This window comes from Manihot esculenta, chromosome 12 (genome assembly GCF_001659605.2).
Source record: "Manihot esculenta cultivar AM560-2 chromosome 12, M.esculenta_v8, whole genome shotgun sequence".
Classification (NCBI taxonomy): Eukaryota; Viridiplantae; Streptophyta; class Magnoliopsida; order Malpighiales; family Euphorbiaceae; genus Manihot; species Manihot esculenta.
The window spans coordinates 2,570,453-2,586,022 of NC_035172.2; the positions used below are offsets into that span (position 1 = coordinate 2,570,453).

Here is a 15,570-nt window from a genome sequence, read left to right on the forward strand (position 1 = left end):
ATTATTAAATTTAGCATATTATCACACTAGCCACTTAATCAATGTCCATCCGAAATTAAACATACTTAGCTTTAACGCCCTAAATTAAATAAATATTTTAGTAATTTACAATTAATTATAGGAATTTTATATTTAAGATATATCCATAATAATTTTTTCAACCTAAATTTTTATTAACTTTTTTAAAAATTATGTTCCATGTTTAAGCTTGAACCAAACTAAAATTATTATCTTAAATCAAATCCAAAACCAAATTTTAAATCAAACATAAGACATAATATTTCATGTCTCAATTAAAAAAAAAAGAAACTAATAAATTTTTAAAGGTAATTATAGTTTAACTTTGTGATTAATAGTGATTAGGGAAGCTAATATGTCAATGAAGGTTAGATTAACAAAATGAGTTAATGATTAATAGTGATTTGAGTAAAAATGTATATCACCACTCACTTTTCAAATAAATACAAACCACAGTATTCGCCCAATATCAATAATTAATACACAAAGCAGTTGCAGAACTAGAAATGCAAGTTCGCAAAGATAAAATTGTTAAAACAAGCTACAACTTAATCATATACAATTTCTATTTAATCCTTCCAATTTCTAAATAATCATACACAATTTAATGATTTGTGTATGATTAACAATTTAATCATATACAATTTAATGAAGGACTAAATAGTTTATTTCATTAGATCACAGAGACTAAATAGTATTTTTTTTTTTTTTCTCACTAAAATGAGGATGTATCCATCCAAGAGAGAAGCAGCTTAAATTGTTGCCTCACATTTGAACATCTAGAGTTAAAACATTTGAATCCAACTCGCACACTAAATACAACAACATTTAGAGCACAACCAAACTTACATTACTAATATACAGAGACCAATATTTGAAAACAAACCACTATCATCTAGTTCCAAAGAGATTTGAAGTAAAGGCATAAGAACATGCAACTTCTACAATAAAAGGAATACAGAACTGCCTAATTTACAGAGACCAACATTCATTCAATAAATCCATCGATAGCATCAATCCATGGCTGTTCTGAAGAGCTTACCTCAGCTGTAACCTTCAAGGATGCTTTGCTTCAACTCTCTTCTTGGAGTAGAATTTGCAGGCCCCCACTATAAACAGGAGCAGCATACAAGACTGAAATGTGATTATAGAAAACAAAAATGATTCCCACTCATTGAAGCCACAAACAGGTGCAAATTGTAACAAATGAATGGAATCTTTTATACATTTCAAACTTTGATAAATAAATTTCACTTCATATATATATATATATATAAATCACCTTATATCAACTGCTTTAATGTGGATTTCCTCTTCAGTAGATGACTAGTTCTCAAGTTCTGAGAAACCAGTCTGTAAGTGAAACTGTACACCTAACTACAAGGCCTCTACTCACTGATCCAGTATCCAAGTTATATATACACATAAAAAGGGAGCGAAAGCATCATTTTCGCCCACCCTTTCAGCTTGTCTTCTTGCCCATAGATCACTTCTTGTCCCAGTCATGTTAGGAATTTGGCTTCAAAATTGGAACAGCTTCTGTTTAATAGATTATGATTCCTTGCAAAGGGATGCAACATTTTAAAAATCATCCTCCCGAGTCTTTTCTTTTTTTGCCTGATCTGCTTTGTGGTTTGCCATTGTCAGTAGGATCCGAATTAGGAGTCCTTAGAACTGGCTTGCTGCTTGGCTTCGAATTACTTGCCAGATCTGTTTGAGGTGAAGAATCATTATCCAATTTGTTACCAACTCCTGCATTTTCTTTACAAGGGGAGAGGGGTAAAGGCTTTTCATAGATAATGGCAGCATCCAAGCAGTATATTCTAAGCGCAAGAGAAGAGATGGTAGCTATTTTTGCTGCAGTGTAAATTGATGACCAATACCACCATTCATTTCTCAAGTAGTCAGTCTTGATCATGTTTTCAAATACAATAGTTGCTTGAACCATCTGAAAAAAAGTTAAGCAGACTTCAATTTATCTTCCACCATCAGCAGAGAGAGTAATAAAAATTTGTGCGAAGGCAGATAAGGGTGTGGAAAACAATGTCAATCCTTGTAACTTCCAGTGCAGAGAATTAGAGAAAATTAAAGTGAATTAAGGTAAAGGCATGCAATATTATATCCATTTATCCCCAGGACGTGTAAATTGCAAAAGCATACATGTTTACTAGAAAGAAAAAACAGAAGAGCAAACTAAAATATGGCTTGCGTTTAAATCCCATGATGCAGCACTCTAAAGAGTCAATCGGCAACCACTTCACAAGTTAACATAAGTCTTACACTAGCTTCGACACATAGTGGTCTGAATCAAAAGAAAATAAAATTCTAACCTCAAATATTGACTTGGTAGATTTGACAAATGCTCGCCAGGCGCATCGTTTTTCCAAATAAGCCTTTGATGACTTTAGTGCTCCTTCGGGCAGGGCAGCATCCATATCAAGCAAGTTGACCTTGAGCTGCCTAAGAATTTGAGCCCCCTTACCCACAAGGGGTCTTAAAGAAGAATCATGAATTTCAGATGAAGCCTTCCTCCATTTTGAACAGCTAATTCTCAAAGCAGATTGATCTCTCTTGTCATTTATCAAATTCGATTTTCTAATTTCTTGTAATTCCTCATAAAGATCACCTGTTGTGCAACTCCTAATTGAGTTGATGGAATTAAGATGTTTCTTATTGGTCGGCATGTTCTCCTTCATGGCTTGATGTGACTGAATTTCCACACATGAGGACCCGTCACTCTGGCTAACCTCTTTTTTCCAGGGAAGTACTAACTTCAATGTGGGGTCACCCAGATAAGGAGATCCACATTGTACAAATGATGGAATACCATTTGAACCAATAAGTCCTATTTCCTGCACCAATTCCTTAATAGAGCTCCTAGTAACAAACTTGGCACTTATCTCTTCAAGTTTGTAAGGAGATAAAAAGTCCTTTGGATATCTAACTGACCCAAACTCAATCTCACACCCCATACTACTGGACTTGAAATTTCTCAATTTCTCAGAGCGTTCTCCTTGTTCTATCCTCGTACATGCCTTACCCTTTGAGACATCAATCACTTTGCTGCTCTGAGAAGCACACACAGCAGAACTGCACTTTCCATCGTTATGCTCTTTGAATTCACATTTAGAGACAAATGACCAATGACAAGAGTGACAATGGTGCCTAGAAGGCCACATGGGTTCTAGACATTCACATCGGCTCACTTTTTCTGCATAAGTTACTTCTTCAGTCCGACTCCACTTCACTGAAATGTTGTCGATATCCGTTTCCAAGCAAGGATCATACCTCTTCTCCAATGCAATCAAAGCATTAGTCTGAAGAGCATTAGATTGCACAGCTTTTTCAACATTCACAGGCATTGGTGTCGGTTGATAAATCTCGTGAACATGATCTTCAGTTTCATTGGAGTTATCATATCCAACTTTTAGCCTCTGCACAAGAGAATCTATCAACTCTCTCTGCATTGGGTCACTATGCTTCAACCATTGAATAAGTTCTTCAATTTCTGCATCAGATTTATAAGAAAACAATTGAAAAGCTACTGGGGTGCCATTAGTCAGATCATTATAATATGGACCAATAAAATTTGATCCTTTGAACTTCGACACATTGTCTGTTCCAATTGGAAGAGAATTGGGAGTTAGATTGGTATACAACAGCTTCCCATGCTCTCCAACAATTTTCTCTTGCTGCATTGCTACAGTCCCATCGACAACAACCCAAGAAGATGAATCTGGCCTGAAAAAGGCCCAGTACAGGCGTCCAGCAGAATCCCTTCCTAAGAAATCCTTCCTAAGAGACACCTTCTGTAATTGTAAGTCTAGACTGGCAATTGAATCCTGCAAGACAGAAATCCTATTCTTGATAGAGATTGCCTCAAGGTTACAGGCCTGTAACTCATTTAGATCAGGTTTGTTTCCTTGATGTTCAGAATCAGGAATCTTGATAAATTGACTAGCACAATTTGTAGAATGTTGCTGGGGATCACCTTTTGGGTGAAAACAGCACGGTTGCTTGGTAAAATCACTTGTCCTGTGAAACTTTGGACCACCCTCCAAAGATGTCAGATCAATGGAGGGATTTGAACATGAACTATATCTATTTAAAGGCTGTCCCAACAGTTTATCATAGTTTGGGAGCATAGCAGCCAACCCTTCCATTCCAGATTTTCCAACACCATTAAGCACACTTGTATCTCCTTTTGCCACTTTTTCAACGAGGACTTCTTCTCTAGACTTTAGGTTCCTCCATTCTGTAGATAGTGAACGCAGTTTCTGCTGCAAATCAGCAAATGATGATGCACACTGATCTAGGTGTTCCCGGATATTAGCAGAATTCAGCACCTCAGCACTTAAAAACTTGAGAAGAAATATTCTCTGCATCAAAATAAAAAAACAAGACAAGTAAAAGCTGACGCATGTTACTTTTTTTCACCATAGCCTAGCAAAACCCCACGCACACCAGCAACAATATCCATCATAAAGCAAGTAGTCATTGTTAGTGTAGGAATAGAGAATTATTTTATATGTAGCAGCAACTGCAACCCTCCTTTCTCATATTTTTAGCCTCCCAACCCCAAAAAAAGGAGGGGGAAGATATTTATAGGCTATAATTGCCAACATCAACCCTCCTTTCTCTTTATTTTTTTGACACTTTTCCTATGACTAAATTGCTTTGAGCATTAATACACTTGAGAATTTGTTTCTGCACCGCTTGTGTTCCTTGTTCCACATCATCAAGTCACTCGGAATTTCGCTCATATATTATCAACTAAGGGCCCATGAATTAACATACTTCCTTATAAGGGCCAAAACAAGATAGGAGGAGGATTGCAAATAAAAAGAGTGAATCTTTGCTTTGCTATTTGGTTAGGATATAAGAGGAAAGAAAGAAATCCAAACAGATTTTTATTTATTGACTAAAAAATTCCAGGTAATAAATCCGCCCAAGTTTGATGCATTGGCTCAGGCAAGCATAAGTGATAGGGTGAAACACTTTTTCTTTCATTCTGCATACTTCCTCAACCAACCAAAGGAAGCATGGAGCCATCGACATACAGATTTTCCCTTTTTTTTTTTATCAAACTTGCATTTGGCATTTATTTTCATCAAAATGTTGCTATGAATATCAAGGCCCTTTTCCTCTGAGATGAAAGGGTCTAACATTCACATAAAAGTTATGGTGAGAATAAATGGCCAAAGCATTTGACTAAAAAATTTTCCTATGTTCTCATACACTTTATCACAAATAATGATGATGATGATGATGTTGGAGCACATATATGTTGACTATTTGGTTAAAATCTTGTAAAACTTTTAATTTGAGTCATTTTATTATTTTTCCCCAAAACATTCACACAACAGCTGTTACTTCACAGTTTGGCTGTGTGAGATTGATACTATAATTTAAATCTTGGAAGGTACTAGTCCCCCTAAATTTACTTAGATCATGAATGAGAAGTGATATAACTCTACTGTTTCACATCAACCACGTCTTGACGTAGAAAGTAATTCTACAGACACATACCTCAAACTAATTGATTACTGCCAACTATTATTGAATAGACCAATAAGAGAAAACATGAACTGTCAATAAAATTAGGTATAAATAATTAATCTTACAGACATTATCATTCTTATCAGAATCTGATACTGCCTAAAGCCATAAAATTAGGTATCGGAGAGATCCAGAGACAAACCTCCTCCACGCTGTACTCCCAGTAATCCTTCACTTCCATGGTTGTACCTAAATGAGCAAGGGTCTCTAGAACACCACGAGTCAACTCTCCTTGACGCTTTCTTTTTGGGTATTGGCAAACAAACGGAGGAATCTGTGAAGCACTCTGAGCAATGCGATGTCCAGGGATGCATGAAGGACAATACCAATTTCCTTCAGGTATTCTTGCAAGAGGAGGATTTAAGCAATATGTATGATACCCAGAATCACATTTATCGCACAATAAAACATTGTCGTCATCTTTATCTACACCACAAACTTTACAGACACCCTCATCCCAAGGAGCTTTGGGAATGTCACTTGCATGCTCAAGAATATCCTCCATTTCTTTCTTGGCTTCAGAACTTAAGCATTCCACAGCAACATAGCCTGTAAGTTTCTGGACTAGTGTGAGGACCTGCATAGGGTTTTCACGATATTGAAGCACAAACAAATAGCCAAGAAGAGGGGAAAAAAAGAAAGAGAAAGAAAGAAAGAAGACAATGTATATCATATTCAAGGAAATCCTCATGTTGCAAAAGAATAGAAAACAATGTATATCAAATTTAAGGAAATCCTATCCATATATTGCAAAAGAATATAAGAGTACTTTACCAAAACGTTGAAGAGAAAATCCCCCCCCCCCCAAAGATCTACTTCTACTGAACCAAAAGATCTGCCCAATTGACTAACCAAGACAATTCTCTACATGAGTCCTCCATCATCCATGCAGGCAGAAGCAGAGAGAGAGAGAAGGGGGGGGGCAGGGAAGGAGGTAAGAGAAATCCATTTTTAATATAGATGGCATAAGTAGAAGCAGCAGGATTTTGAATCAGACCAAGGAAATAAATGTGATGGATTACAATTGTAATGAACTAGACAACCTGCATAGCCATTATACTGAAACAATCTTACTAGTCTTGAGTCATGGTCTGGAATCCTCATTATAGACGTACACAGTTGATGCCCCAAGAAGATTACGGAAAAATCACTCATTTTCATAAAATGATGCTAATAATGTAAGTCATCACATGCCAACCTGCTAAATGGCAAATCTTCCTGCCAGTAACTTGTGATAAAATGCCAAATGGATAGACACCTGTTAAGAACTCTTTATTGCTAGCAAGAGGCTGTGTAGGCACATGCATGTTCATCTGCTGATTGTGTGCAGGTGCTCATGCTTGTAATTGTAGTGGGATCAAAGAAGGAAGAAAACAGAATGGCATAAACAAACCTCTTTTTCATAGAGTGCCTCAAAATTTTGAGATAGTGTATCAGCCAAATGGACTAAATCAGACTGATCGGCATATGCTGTACGTATATGATGCCAAACCTGCAAAGGGAAAATAAAAGATGTTAGAATTTATGAGATTCCATGCCACAATCAAGGGGGGTGTTATGGAAAGTTGTTCCTATTTAATATTGGATTGTAGTCCTAAATAAATAGAATAATATATGCCAATGTATTCCTAAAATAGGGCGATTTGATATATTTCTATTATAATTGGAGAATCACTTAACTTATAGCATCATACCATATATGTCTTGGATCCTTCATTATAAACAGGGAAGCATTTGTATTATGAGAAAAGAATCCAATTCAATAAAAATGCAGCCCTTTGAGGTTTTGTGTCCATGGATATAGGCTCTCATGGCTGAACAATGTAAATCCTCTTTGTGTTATTTTCTTCTCTCTTCTATTTTTCTAACTTTACAAAGATACAGTTTTTTATCTTCTGATAAAGGCAAAGAAAAATATTATGTTAAGCTGTCCCTCTGTTGAAGCAAAAGCAATAATTGTTTTAGACAACAAAGAAAGAAAAGCAAGAGAATGATACAAGATAATATTAACATTTAATATTTCACACTTTAAAAGTGTGTTCAAACAGGCGGGAGGAAGTAGTGCTTTTCTGATTGAAGTTTTACACAAGTTATAAATTCCCTGGTCTACCTCAAACTTAATCATCATCCAAGGTCACTTACATGATAACTAATATAGACAGTTCTAATTATTTTCATATGAGGAAACAATAATGCTATAATATAGCAAAATCTTCGCAAATCCCTCAGTGTTACCAAAGGCCAAAACTCAAATAGATTCAATAACAAAAAGCTTACCTCCCGGACATCCTCTAGGAAAGCTTCATGTGATCCTCCATAGGCCCCAGAAGCCAATCTCAGATCAACGGTTCTGAAGTCCAAAGGCCGAGGTACCATTGTAGGGAAACCAATCAGTCCCTCATCATCATTATCTGAAGTGTTAAGAAGGGTTCTTCCAAGCAAATTACAGAAAACTTTTTCTTCATCAGCAGCAACGGCACAGCGAAGCACTTTTCGACATTGTTTCATTATCACTTCAGATAAAGTACAAATATACTTGCCTTTTCTCTTCCTAGTAGGTTTCTGCTGCAGATCTTCACCACACACATTTGCCAACACTGATAGTACAGCTTTCTGTAATCAATCAGAAAGAAGAAATCTTGAGTTCAGCATCAGCCATACAGCTCTTCTCATAAGAACATTTTATGCTAAACAGCTTTTACTTCTCAGAAGTTACAAGACAATAGTTTATAAATTTGTTGTCCATAAACTATCAGAGTTAAAGGCAGTCAATAATGATAAAACCTTGAAAGCACATATTAGATGCCACCAATTTTTAAATAAGCATAAAACAAACATGATGTATAGCCTAACAATGGGCATATGCAGCTCTTGCAAGCTAACACTTTTATGCAAATAACAATAATTTAATAAATCCAAATAATGATCATAGCATCAGCAAAAAAAAAAAAATACTACCATGTACTGCATCATTGCACAAGCAAATATATATATATATATATATATATACATACACATATACACACACAGAAGACAGCGTCAAACAGCATGGCAAATCTTCCTAATAAGAAGAATTTAATATGGCTTTAAATATAATGCCTTCACAAGCAAGAAGAATTTAATGTAACATCATGGGCACTGAAAATTTTCTATCTTCCTATACATACCTTGGTAGGTCCTGAAGCATTTCCCTTATACACTTCCTTACTGATTGAATGTTCCAAAATCTTTGTTGCCCATTCTGGTGGATTTAGAGCCAAAGCATCATAAATACACCTTCTAATCCTTGCTCCCACATTTGTGGGTAGCTTTCTTACAGGTTCTAGAACTTTTGCCCACTCAGGAACTTCACCATTGTTAACTCTAACTTCATTGCGAGGACTGGGTGCAACAGACTCGATGGAATCCATATTTAAATTGTCACTAATATTACTTGATGTACCAAATATATGCTTTGTAGCCTCTGCAAGCAGCTGAGAATCAGAAAAATTAGTGCACCGTCATTCAATAAGCTTTGAAGCAGACCAGTACCAAAGAGAGATAAATTATGCCAGAAAGATTTGCAGAAAAAAGCACAAATGCCTTTTTTTGCCATAGACATGGTGTATCAGACACAGATACTCCCACAAATATAGACATCAGAACAAGCTTACATTGTGTTTCAATATTAGCATATGAAATGTTATTAAATGCATCTTGTTTAAAGAACAATCACATATGGCAAATCAATTATGAAAATTATGACACCCTTATGAGTTTTTTGGAAAAAAAATGCATGATACTTTTCTGATTCTAGAAGTGTTATTGCATGAAGACAAGTGCTCTGATAACTGTCCATGCAAGGGTTGGAAATGTGGATACAAGTATGTCATCTCTGAATGTCATATAGCCTTTTTTTTCTACGCAACTGTTCTATACTCCATAAAAATACAAACATTAGATCAAAGTTATTGAATGATGACAAATGGTAATTGGACCAACTGGAAAAACAGATCCAACAGCCAGCAATATAATACACAGGGAAACAAATCATATTCCGCAAAAAATAAAACATCCGAGTCTTTGGGATTCCGTAAGTGCAATCCAGATCATGCAATGTGATTCATATGTGCTTATCCACTGAATCCCAGTAATGGCACACCAAGCAAATGAATTACACAGAGATAAACAGCTTGAGAGCTTTGCTATCTAGTGTTTGTGCTTAATCAGAAGCATCCAACGAAAAGCTCAACTTATCAGCTACTTTCCTAAAGTGTTAAACTTGAAAATCAATGGAATTGGCTTAATCAAGATGGGCTACTGTCCATATTTTCCAAGTCTGCAAAAAGAGTATTTAATTTGTAACAATGGTTCATTGAAATGTACAGCTAAGCCCAAACATATGTGCACGTGTTTGTATAACACAAGCAGCCATTTTATAATCAATCTCCATAAGTTATTAACTCGTATACTAGCTTATATTTATCTCATTACACCCAAAAGGTAGAAGAAGGATAACCTCAAGAAAAAAGAAAAGGAGCCAAAAAAATAAAGAAAGAAAGATCTTTTTTTATTATTGCTATTATTACTAGTTTTTCTAAAAGTAAGGATATGACAGGAGATTGGATATATCACAGAGTTTAAAGGCCATTAGCTAAACTGAGTCATGCAAAAAGCAACCTAATAAACATTCATGATTCATTGTCCATTTCCTACCATCAAACATTTGTACAACTTGCTTTGACCTTATTACTGGGTGTGTTACATATTTGGCACATTTGAAATCGATGCAATTGTTTCAATCAAACATCAAAGAATATCAGGCATATACAATTTGGTTAACACTACTAACATTGTGGGGTAACGAGTATATTTTAAGATCACATTCCACATTTTATCTTTTGAAAGATAACTAAGAAAATGAAACATCATTGAATCATAGAGAAGGAAACGAAAGTAAATCTACCAGGGCATCTGCTTCAATAACAGCCACTGCCGGAAGAGAACCATGAAGTCCCCCACTATCTCCTTGTAAACAATGAAACACTTTGCAGCTTTCACTTCTCAACACCTCCAGAGAATCAAGGTTACCCTCCATGGATAAGACAGTTAATAAATATCTTCGAGCCAGTTCAGGCCACGTAAGTTCATTAATTGGAAGTAAATCAAGCATTGATTTCCTAGCAAAATTCAAGTTATCTGTTTCTTTCTTCCTTCTCTTTCTTAACTTAGACTCTCCACATTCAATAGTAGGATCCACAATAACAGCCAGCTTACACTCTAGCTCTGCCAACAGTACTTTCAGCAGTGCACAATGAGCCTTAGACAAAGCTTTGCCAACGCAACTGATATGGTTATCAGATGATTGTTTCCTACGGGCACCTTCTCCTGAAGTTTCCTTTTTTGCTGTTATGAATGCATGTTGACTTTTTGCACTAACAGTTGAAGCAGAAATACTCCTATAAGTAGAGGAATAACAGTCTACAAGTTCCTCTTCGAGTTCCTTAAAGGATAAAGGTTTATCCAGTCCCAAAACTTCTGAGAAGCGCCATAGTAACTCCCAAGACTAAACAAATAAAACAAAATATAAATAAAAAATATATAAGAACATGAACCTACTTTAACCACATTCTATTAAGTTATTCCAGGCTTCTACAGTTCTTGACTATAACGATTTCCCATACCTGAAGAACATCACCAACTAAAACAGTAGGAAGCTTTGAGCTCAATGGCTTGCCAGGGGGACAGAAATCCTTCAGGAATTGCTCCTTTCGGTTTTTACATTCCTTAGAAGTTCTATATGTTTCTTTCTCACTTTCTATGTCACCTTTCCTCTTAGCCAGAAGCAATCCATTTCCAACAGTTTGTAATTTTGATTTTTCACTTCTATTATTCAGGAATGTATAATCTGAACAGGAATGAACCCCAGGAAGCTGCTCTATTAGTTCTTGCACAAAATCAATATCCAGTCCAAATCTGTCTTGGCCTATCCACTTCATTAGCGTGTCACAACTAGAAGTAAGTTCATCATTGCTCTCAACATGAAGTGGAATGTGCAAAGGGCAAGACATATGGCAAAACTTGGCTAATGCATCAGTTGATTCAGTCACTTCAACTGTCTTATGAACCATGCAAGATGACCACCATTCGTACACATGCCTGCAATATAATTTACATACACCGGTCTGTTTGTACACTTCATGACAAGACTGCACCAGCTTCTCTGACATCATTTTCCACACTGAAGAAGATGATCTCCCTTGCACTATGAATTCACCAATATCATCACCTAGTATTTTATTACTGAGTGCAGGTTTCCCAATAGCTTTTGGGATGTGATTTGAATTTGATTGCAAACCATCTGCTCCGTGAAAATTAGAGGCTTCATCTAATGATGTCGCAACACCTGTCAGAACATTAAAATCAAGGTGCGGAGGGCTAGGGTCTGATAATATCGTCTGAACATCTATATCCTCATGATCATCAACATCAGAAGCACTATAAGTTTTATTATTGTTGCTGCCCAAGTCTGTCCTGGAAAGGATTGTTGAACCAATAGGGATGGGCTGAGTGCAACATGGATATCTTTGAACCTTGAAAACTGGACCACAATCACCCCCATCTGAAATATCACACACAAAAAGAGATCCAGTAATTCTGTCGTGCCAACTGGATCTATAACCTACTGGCCAGATCTGGCTACTGCAGTGATAGGAAGGTCTTGGATCAACCTCCCCCATAGAAAGAATAGAAAAGTCTTCAAACTGGACTGGAAACCCTTCCTGGAAGAGCATTTTGATAAATAACAAACCTGTGAGAAAAAGGAAAAGGGCACTGCATTGGAGTTTGGGGAGAGGGGTGTATGTGTGTGTATGGGGTGAGAGAGAGAGAGAGAGAGAGAGTTGAATTTGGTCACAGCATAGAATGCAATAACTAACCTTACAATGAGAAGAACCATAAATACCAGCTGGCTCTGAGTTGGCTTGTGCAGCTCTTATATCACTCCTCAACCTGCAGTTCCCAGCATCCATGGTCTCTATGCCTGATGAGAACTTGCCAACAAAACTGCTTTTTGAATTTTCTTGATATTCTTTCAAGTTCTTGGTTCTTGAAAATAGCAAGGGTTCCTTTCTTCTTCTGTGCAAATGTAACCTGTTCCGTGCTAAAGCAAATCCATCATTTCTGTTCTGAGGTATCAAAGAATGGCAATTCGACACCAAGCCAAGATGACAGGCAACATCAAACATTGACTCAAACTTATTCCCATCTGGTGAACAATAAACTGCAAAGGTTTTGCATCTGTTTTGACAATAAAAAAATTCAACACGCCAACCATCTTCCAGTATTCCATGGTTATCAAAAATGAATTCTCTTAAATTCTGCAAAAACTTTTCACTCTGATTCTGGAATAATACTCTATTTGCAGAATAATCACTTGTCCAATGCCTTCCTATAAAGACAGAGTGTGGATCTACTTCTCTCATAGTTCTAACAAAGTTCAGTCTCTGCTGTACAATATCTACAGGACCGGATTTGATAACATTTGTCACATTGCCAGGTTCCTTCGTACGATCACATTGATTCCCCACAAATAACAAAGTAGGGCATGTCACTGGGGCATTATTTGAGTTGCCAATAGAAGAAGTACCAGGCACAGAGTGCATTCTACAAACCAGAAAACATGTAATGAACAATTGTCTTAGGATTCACATGTTTAGCAATAGAAACATAACTTGAACCCTGCTCCCCGCACCACCCAAAAAGCTTAAAAGAGGTAGGTTTCAAAAGAAAGAGAGAGAGAGATAGAGAGAGAATAAATAAAAAATAATGCAGCATTCAAGATGGTTAAGTTCAATTAACTTAACACTCAAGCCTTAATATTCAATTATAAAGGTAATCAAACAGCTTTCAGATTAAACTTTGTAGAAGGATTCAAATTTCAGAACATTAAGAATGTTCTGAGGTTTCTAAGGACCTGCATGGGATCATAACACGTTCATGAGATTCCAGTTTAACAAAAAGCTGAAGTATTTTCCCAGTAAAATAAACAATAAAAACCAGCGCGGCAATCGAGTGATGTCTCATGTAGGTTACATGCAGGCAATGTAGGAGTCCAAATTTGACAAGCCCACAATTAAAAGAAAAAAAAAAGGAAGAAGAAGAAGAAGAAACGGCCTCCAAGCTATAACTAAGACGTCCTCCCAGCTAACAGCAACTATTGCCATCTAAAACGGACAATCGTAATACAAATGCAACTCATTTATACAAAGCATAGAATAATCATCCATCACCATGATCGCATTGTAAAGTTGAAGAAGTGCAATTTTTTTTTCTTTTTCCTATTCATTTGTCTCCGACTTGTATTCAATCTCGAGGGATCACAGTGCTGGATGTTACACGCGACTATTGCAAATGTCGCTAAAGCTGTTAAACTTTGAATCTTTGCACCCTCAATTAAGAAGTCTCCCCTTTAAAGCCCACTATTTGAACTCTTACCACTAATAAAGCAGTTATCCAACTTACCAAAAAAAAAATTACCGTTTCATAATATTAAAAAAAAAAAAAAAAAGCTTTTCCAATTAAAAACTTCAAACAAAAACTAAAATTACCAAAAGGAGAAAAAAAGGTTCATACCCAGAATTCACCAATTCACCATTTCCTTCTCCCTCAGCCTCGCTTGGCAATGCATTGATGTCCAAAAACACGAGTTTACCTTTAGCACCTCTACTACCCTCACCCGCCACCGGCGTTGGAACAAAGTCATCTCCGGTGACGGAGACCACTGCCTCACGAGGAGAAGAGAGAGGCGTCTCGTTAAGATCAATATCAAACGGCAAGGAACGGCTCTCCCCGGACTTCCCATTAGAATCGTTCAGCTCCATACTAGCGTTAAACCACTACCAAAAATCCCAATATCGAGTTTGAACTCCACAGCTTCTGAATCCTTGTTTTTTCAAGCATTATAGTCAAAATGAAGCCTAGAAAAACGAGGAAAAAATCTAGAGATCGAGGACAAAGAGGTTAGCGACCGCGCCGGAGGTAAAATGCGAAGAAAAAAAAAAAGACGGGAGTGCGACGGCGAAATGACCAAAGAGGACAGTGATAGGAGGAAGAGGAGCTAGATTCTGTTTGTGAGTGTTTAGAATCGAAGCTGAAAGACAACGGTGGGTTGTTCTCGGGAGTCGCGAAAGGCAGGTTTTGGGGGGTAGCACAAGGAAATGACAGAAATGGACAAAGGAGTATTGGTCCGATGAAGACTCAAACGACATCGTATTGGAGACGTAAACATCACTTTCGCGGCTTCAAAGTTTTTGGGTCATAGTGGTGGGCTGCGTTGCCCTCTCTCTCTCTCTCTCTCCTCGTGAGTAGAATTTGTCGTGAAGCAGATGCTCATCGCCCACGCTTTTTCTGGCATGTTTGGTACGTCATAATAATATCAAGGTGAGCAGGCTACGTGACTTGTGAGTTTTGAGCTGCGGTTGGTTATTATTACAGAGTACAGAAGACGACGTGCTGTACCTGTACAGACTTTAACTTAATTCGCCATAATTGCAGCTTCATTCTTTAGCCTCTTTGAAATTCGACTTTTGCCATGATTTTTGCCGCTGCCATTGACTTCAAATTTTGGATATGGTATGCGGTCAAAATCCAGCACCTTTGCTCTCCCACCACCAAGTCTACTAATTGCTGCCCTGCACTTCAACTTTGGACTACCCTCTTTTTTTTTTTCCTCTCAAAGATAATTTTGCATTAAAATAAAGGATCTGCCCCAATTACACGATCAAATTAAAAAGCCAACAAATCCAAAGGTCGAGACCTGAATCCACAGCAATACAGAAAATCCCAAAAAGCACAACTCTAATACCGTAACAAGGTTAGTTTTTATGGAGTTTCCTACCGCCACTATCGATTGAAAGCCATCGGCAAATGCCGTTTGAAGAATATTACACTTGACACCAGACAAGCCGGGAATGGCGGGCTTCACATTATCTTTGATCAATAAAATCATGCCTA

General features: G+C 37.0%; 1 protein-coding gene across 3 annotated transcripts; it reads right to left on the reverse strand.

Moving 5' to 3' along the window:
- Positions 1 to 706: 706 nt before the first annotated feature.
- On the reverse strand, positions 707 to 15,175 carry LOC110627966 (methyl-CpG-binding domain-containing protein 9). Of its 3 annotated transcripts, none has more exons than XR_006348015.1 (11): positions 14,191 to 15,175; positions 12,495 to 13,221; positions 11,241 to 12,338; positions 10,523 to 11,122; positions 8,745 to 9,050; positions 7,855 to 8,190; positions 6,971 to 7,069; positions 5,720 to 6,154; positions 2,349 to 4,397; positions 1,301 to 1,966; positions 707 to 1,127 (listed from the first exon to the last, which is right to left on the reverse strand). XR_006348015.1 is itself a non-coding variant. In XM_021774386.2 (10 exons), exons 1-10 carry the CDS (start codon positions 14,436 to 14,438, stop codon positions 1,607 to 1,609), a joined length of 6,258 nt encoding a protein of 2,085 aa, XP_021630078.2. In that variant the 5' UTR covers positions 14,439 to 15,175; the 3' UTR covers positions 768 to 1,606. The 3 variants fall into 3 exon arrangements, 1 of the variants encoding a protein (XP_021630078.2); XR_006348014.1 differs by having other exon boundaries at positions 707 to 1,152; XM_021774386.2 differs by having other exon boundaries at positions 768 to 1,966.
- Positions 15,176 to 15,570: the final 395 nt, after the last annotated feature.

What these genes read in the sequence shown, in the direction of transcription:
- LOC110627966 (XM_021774386.2), bottom strand. Translation starts at nt 14,438, where the DNA reads ATGGAGCTGAACGATTCTAATGGGAAGTCCGGGGAGAGCCGTTCCTTG. An exon ending in TCCTAGAGGATGTCCGGGAG is followed by an intron (nt 7,070 to 7,854) that starts GTAAGCTTTTTG and finishes TTCCCTTTGCAG; the next exon opens with GTTTGGCATCATATACGTAC. An exon ending in CTACCAAGTCAATATTTGAG is followed by an intron (nt 1,967 to 2,348) that starts GTTAGAATTTTA and finishes ACTTTTTTTCAG; the next exon opens with ATGGTTCAAGCAACTATTGT.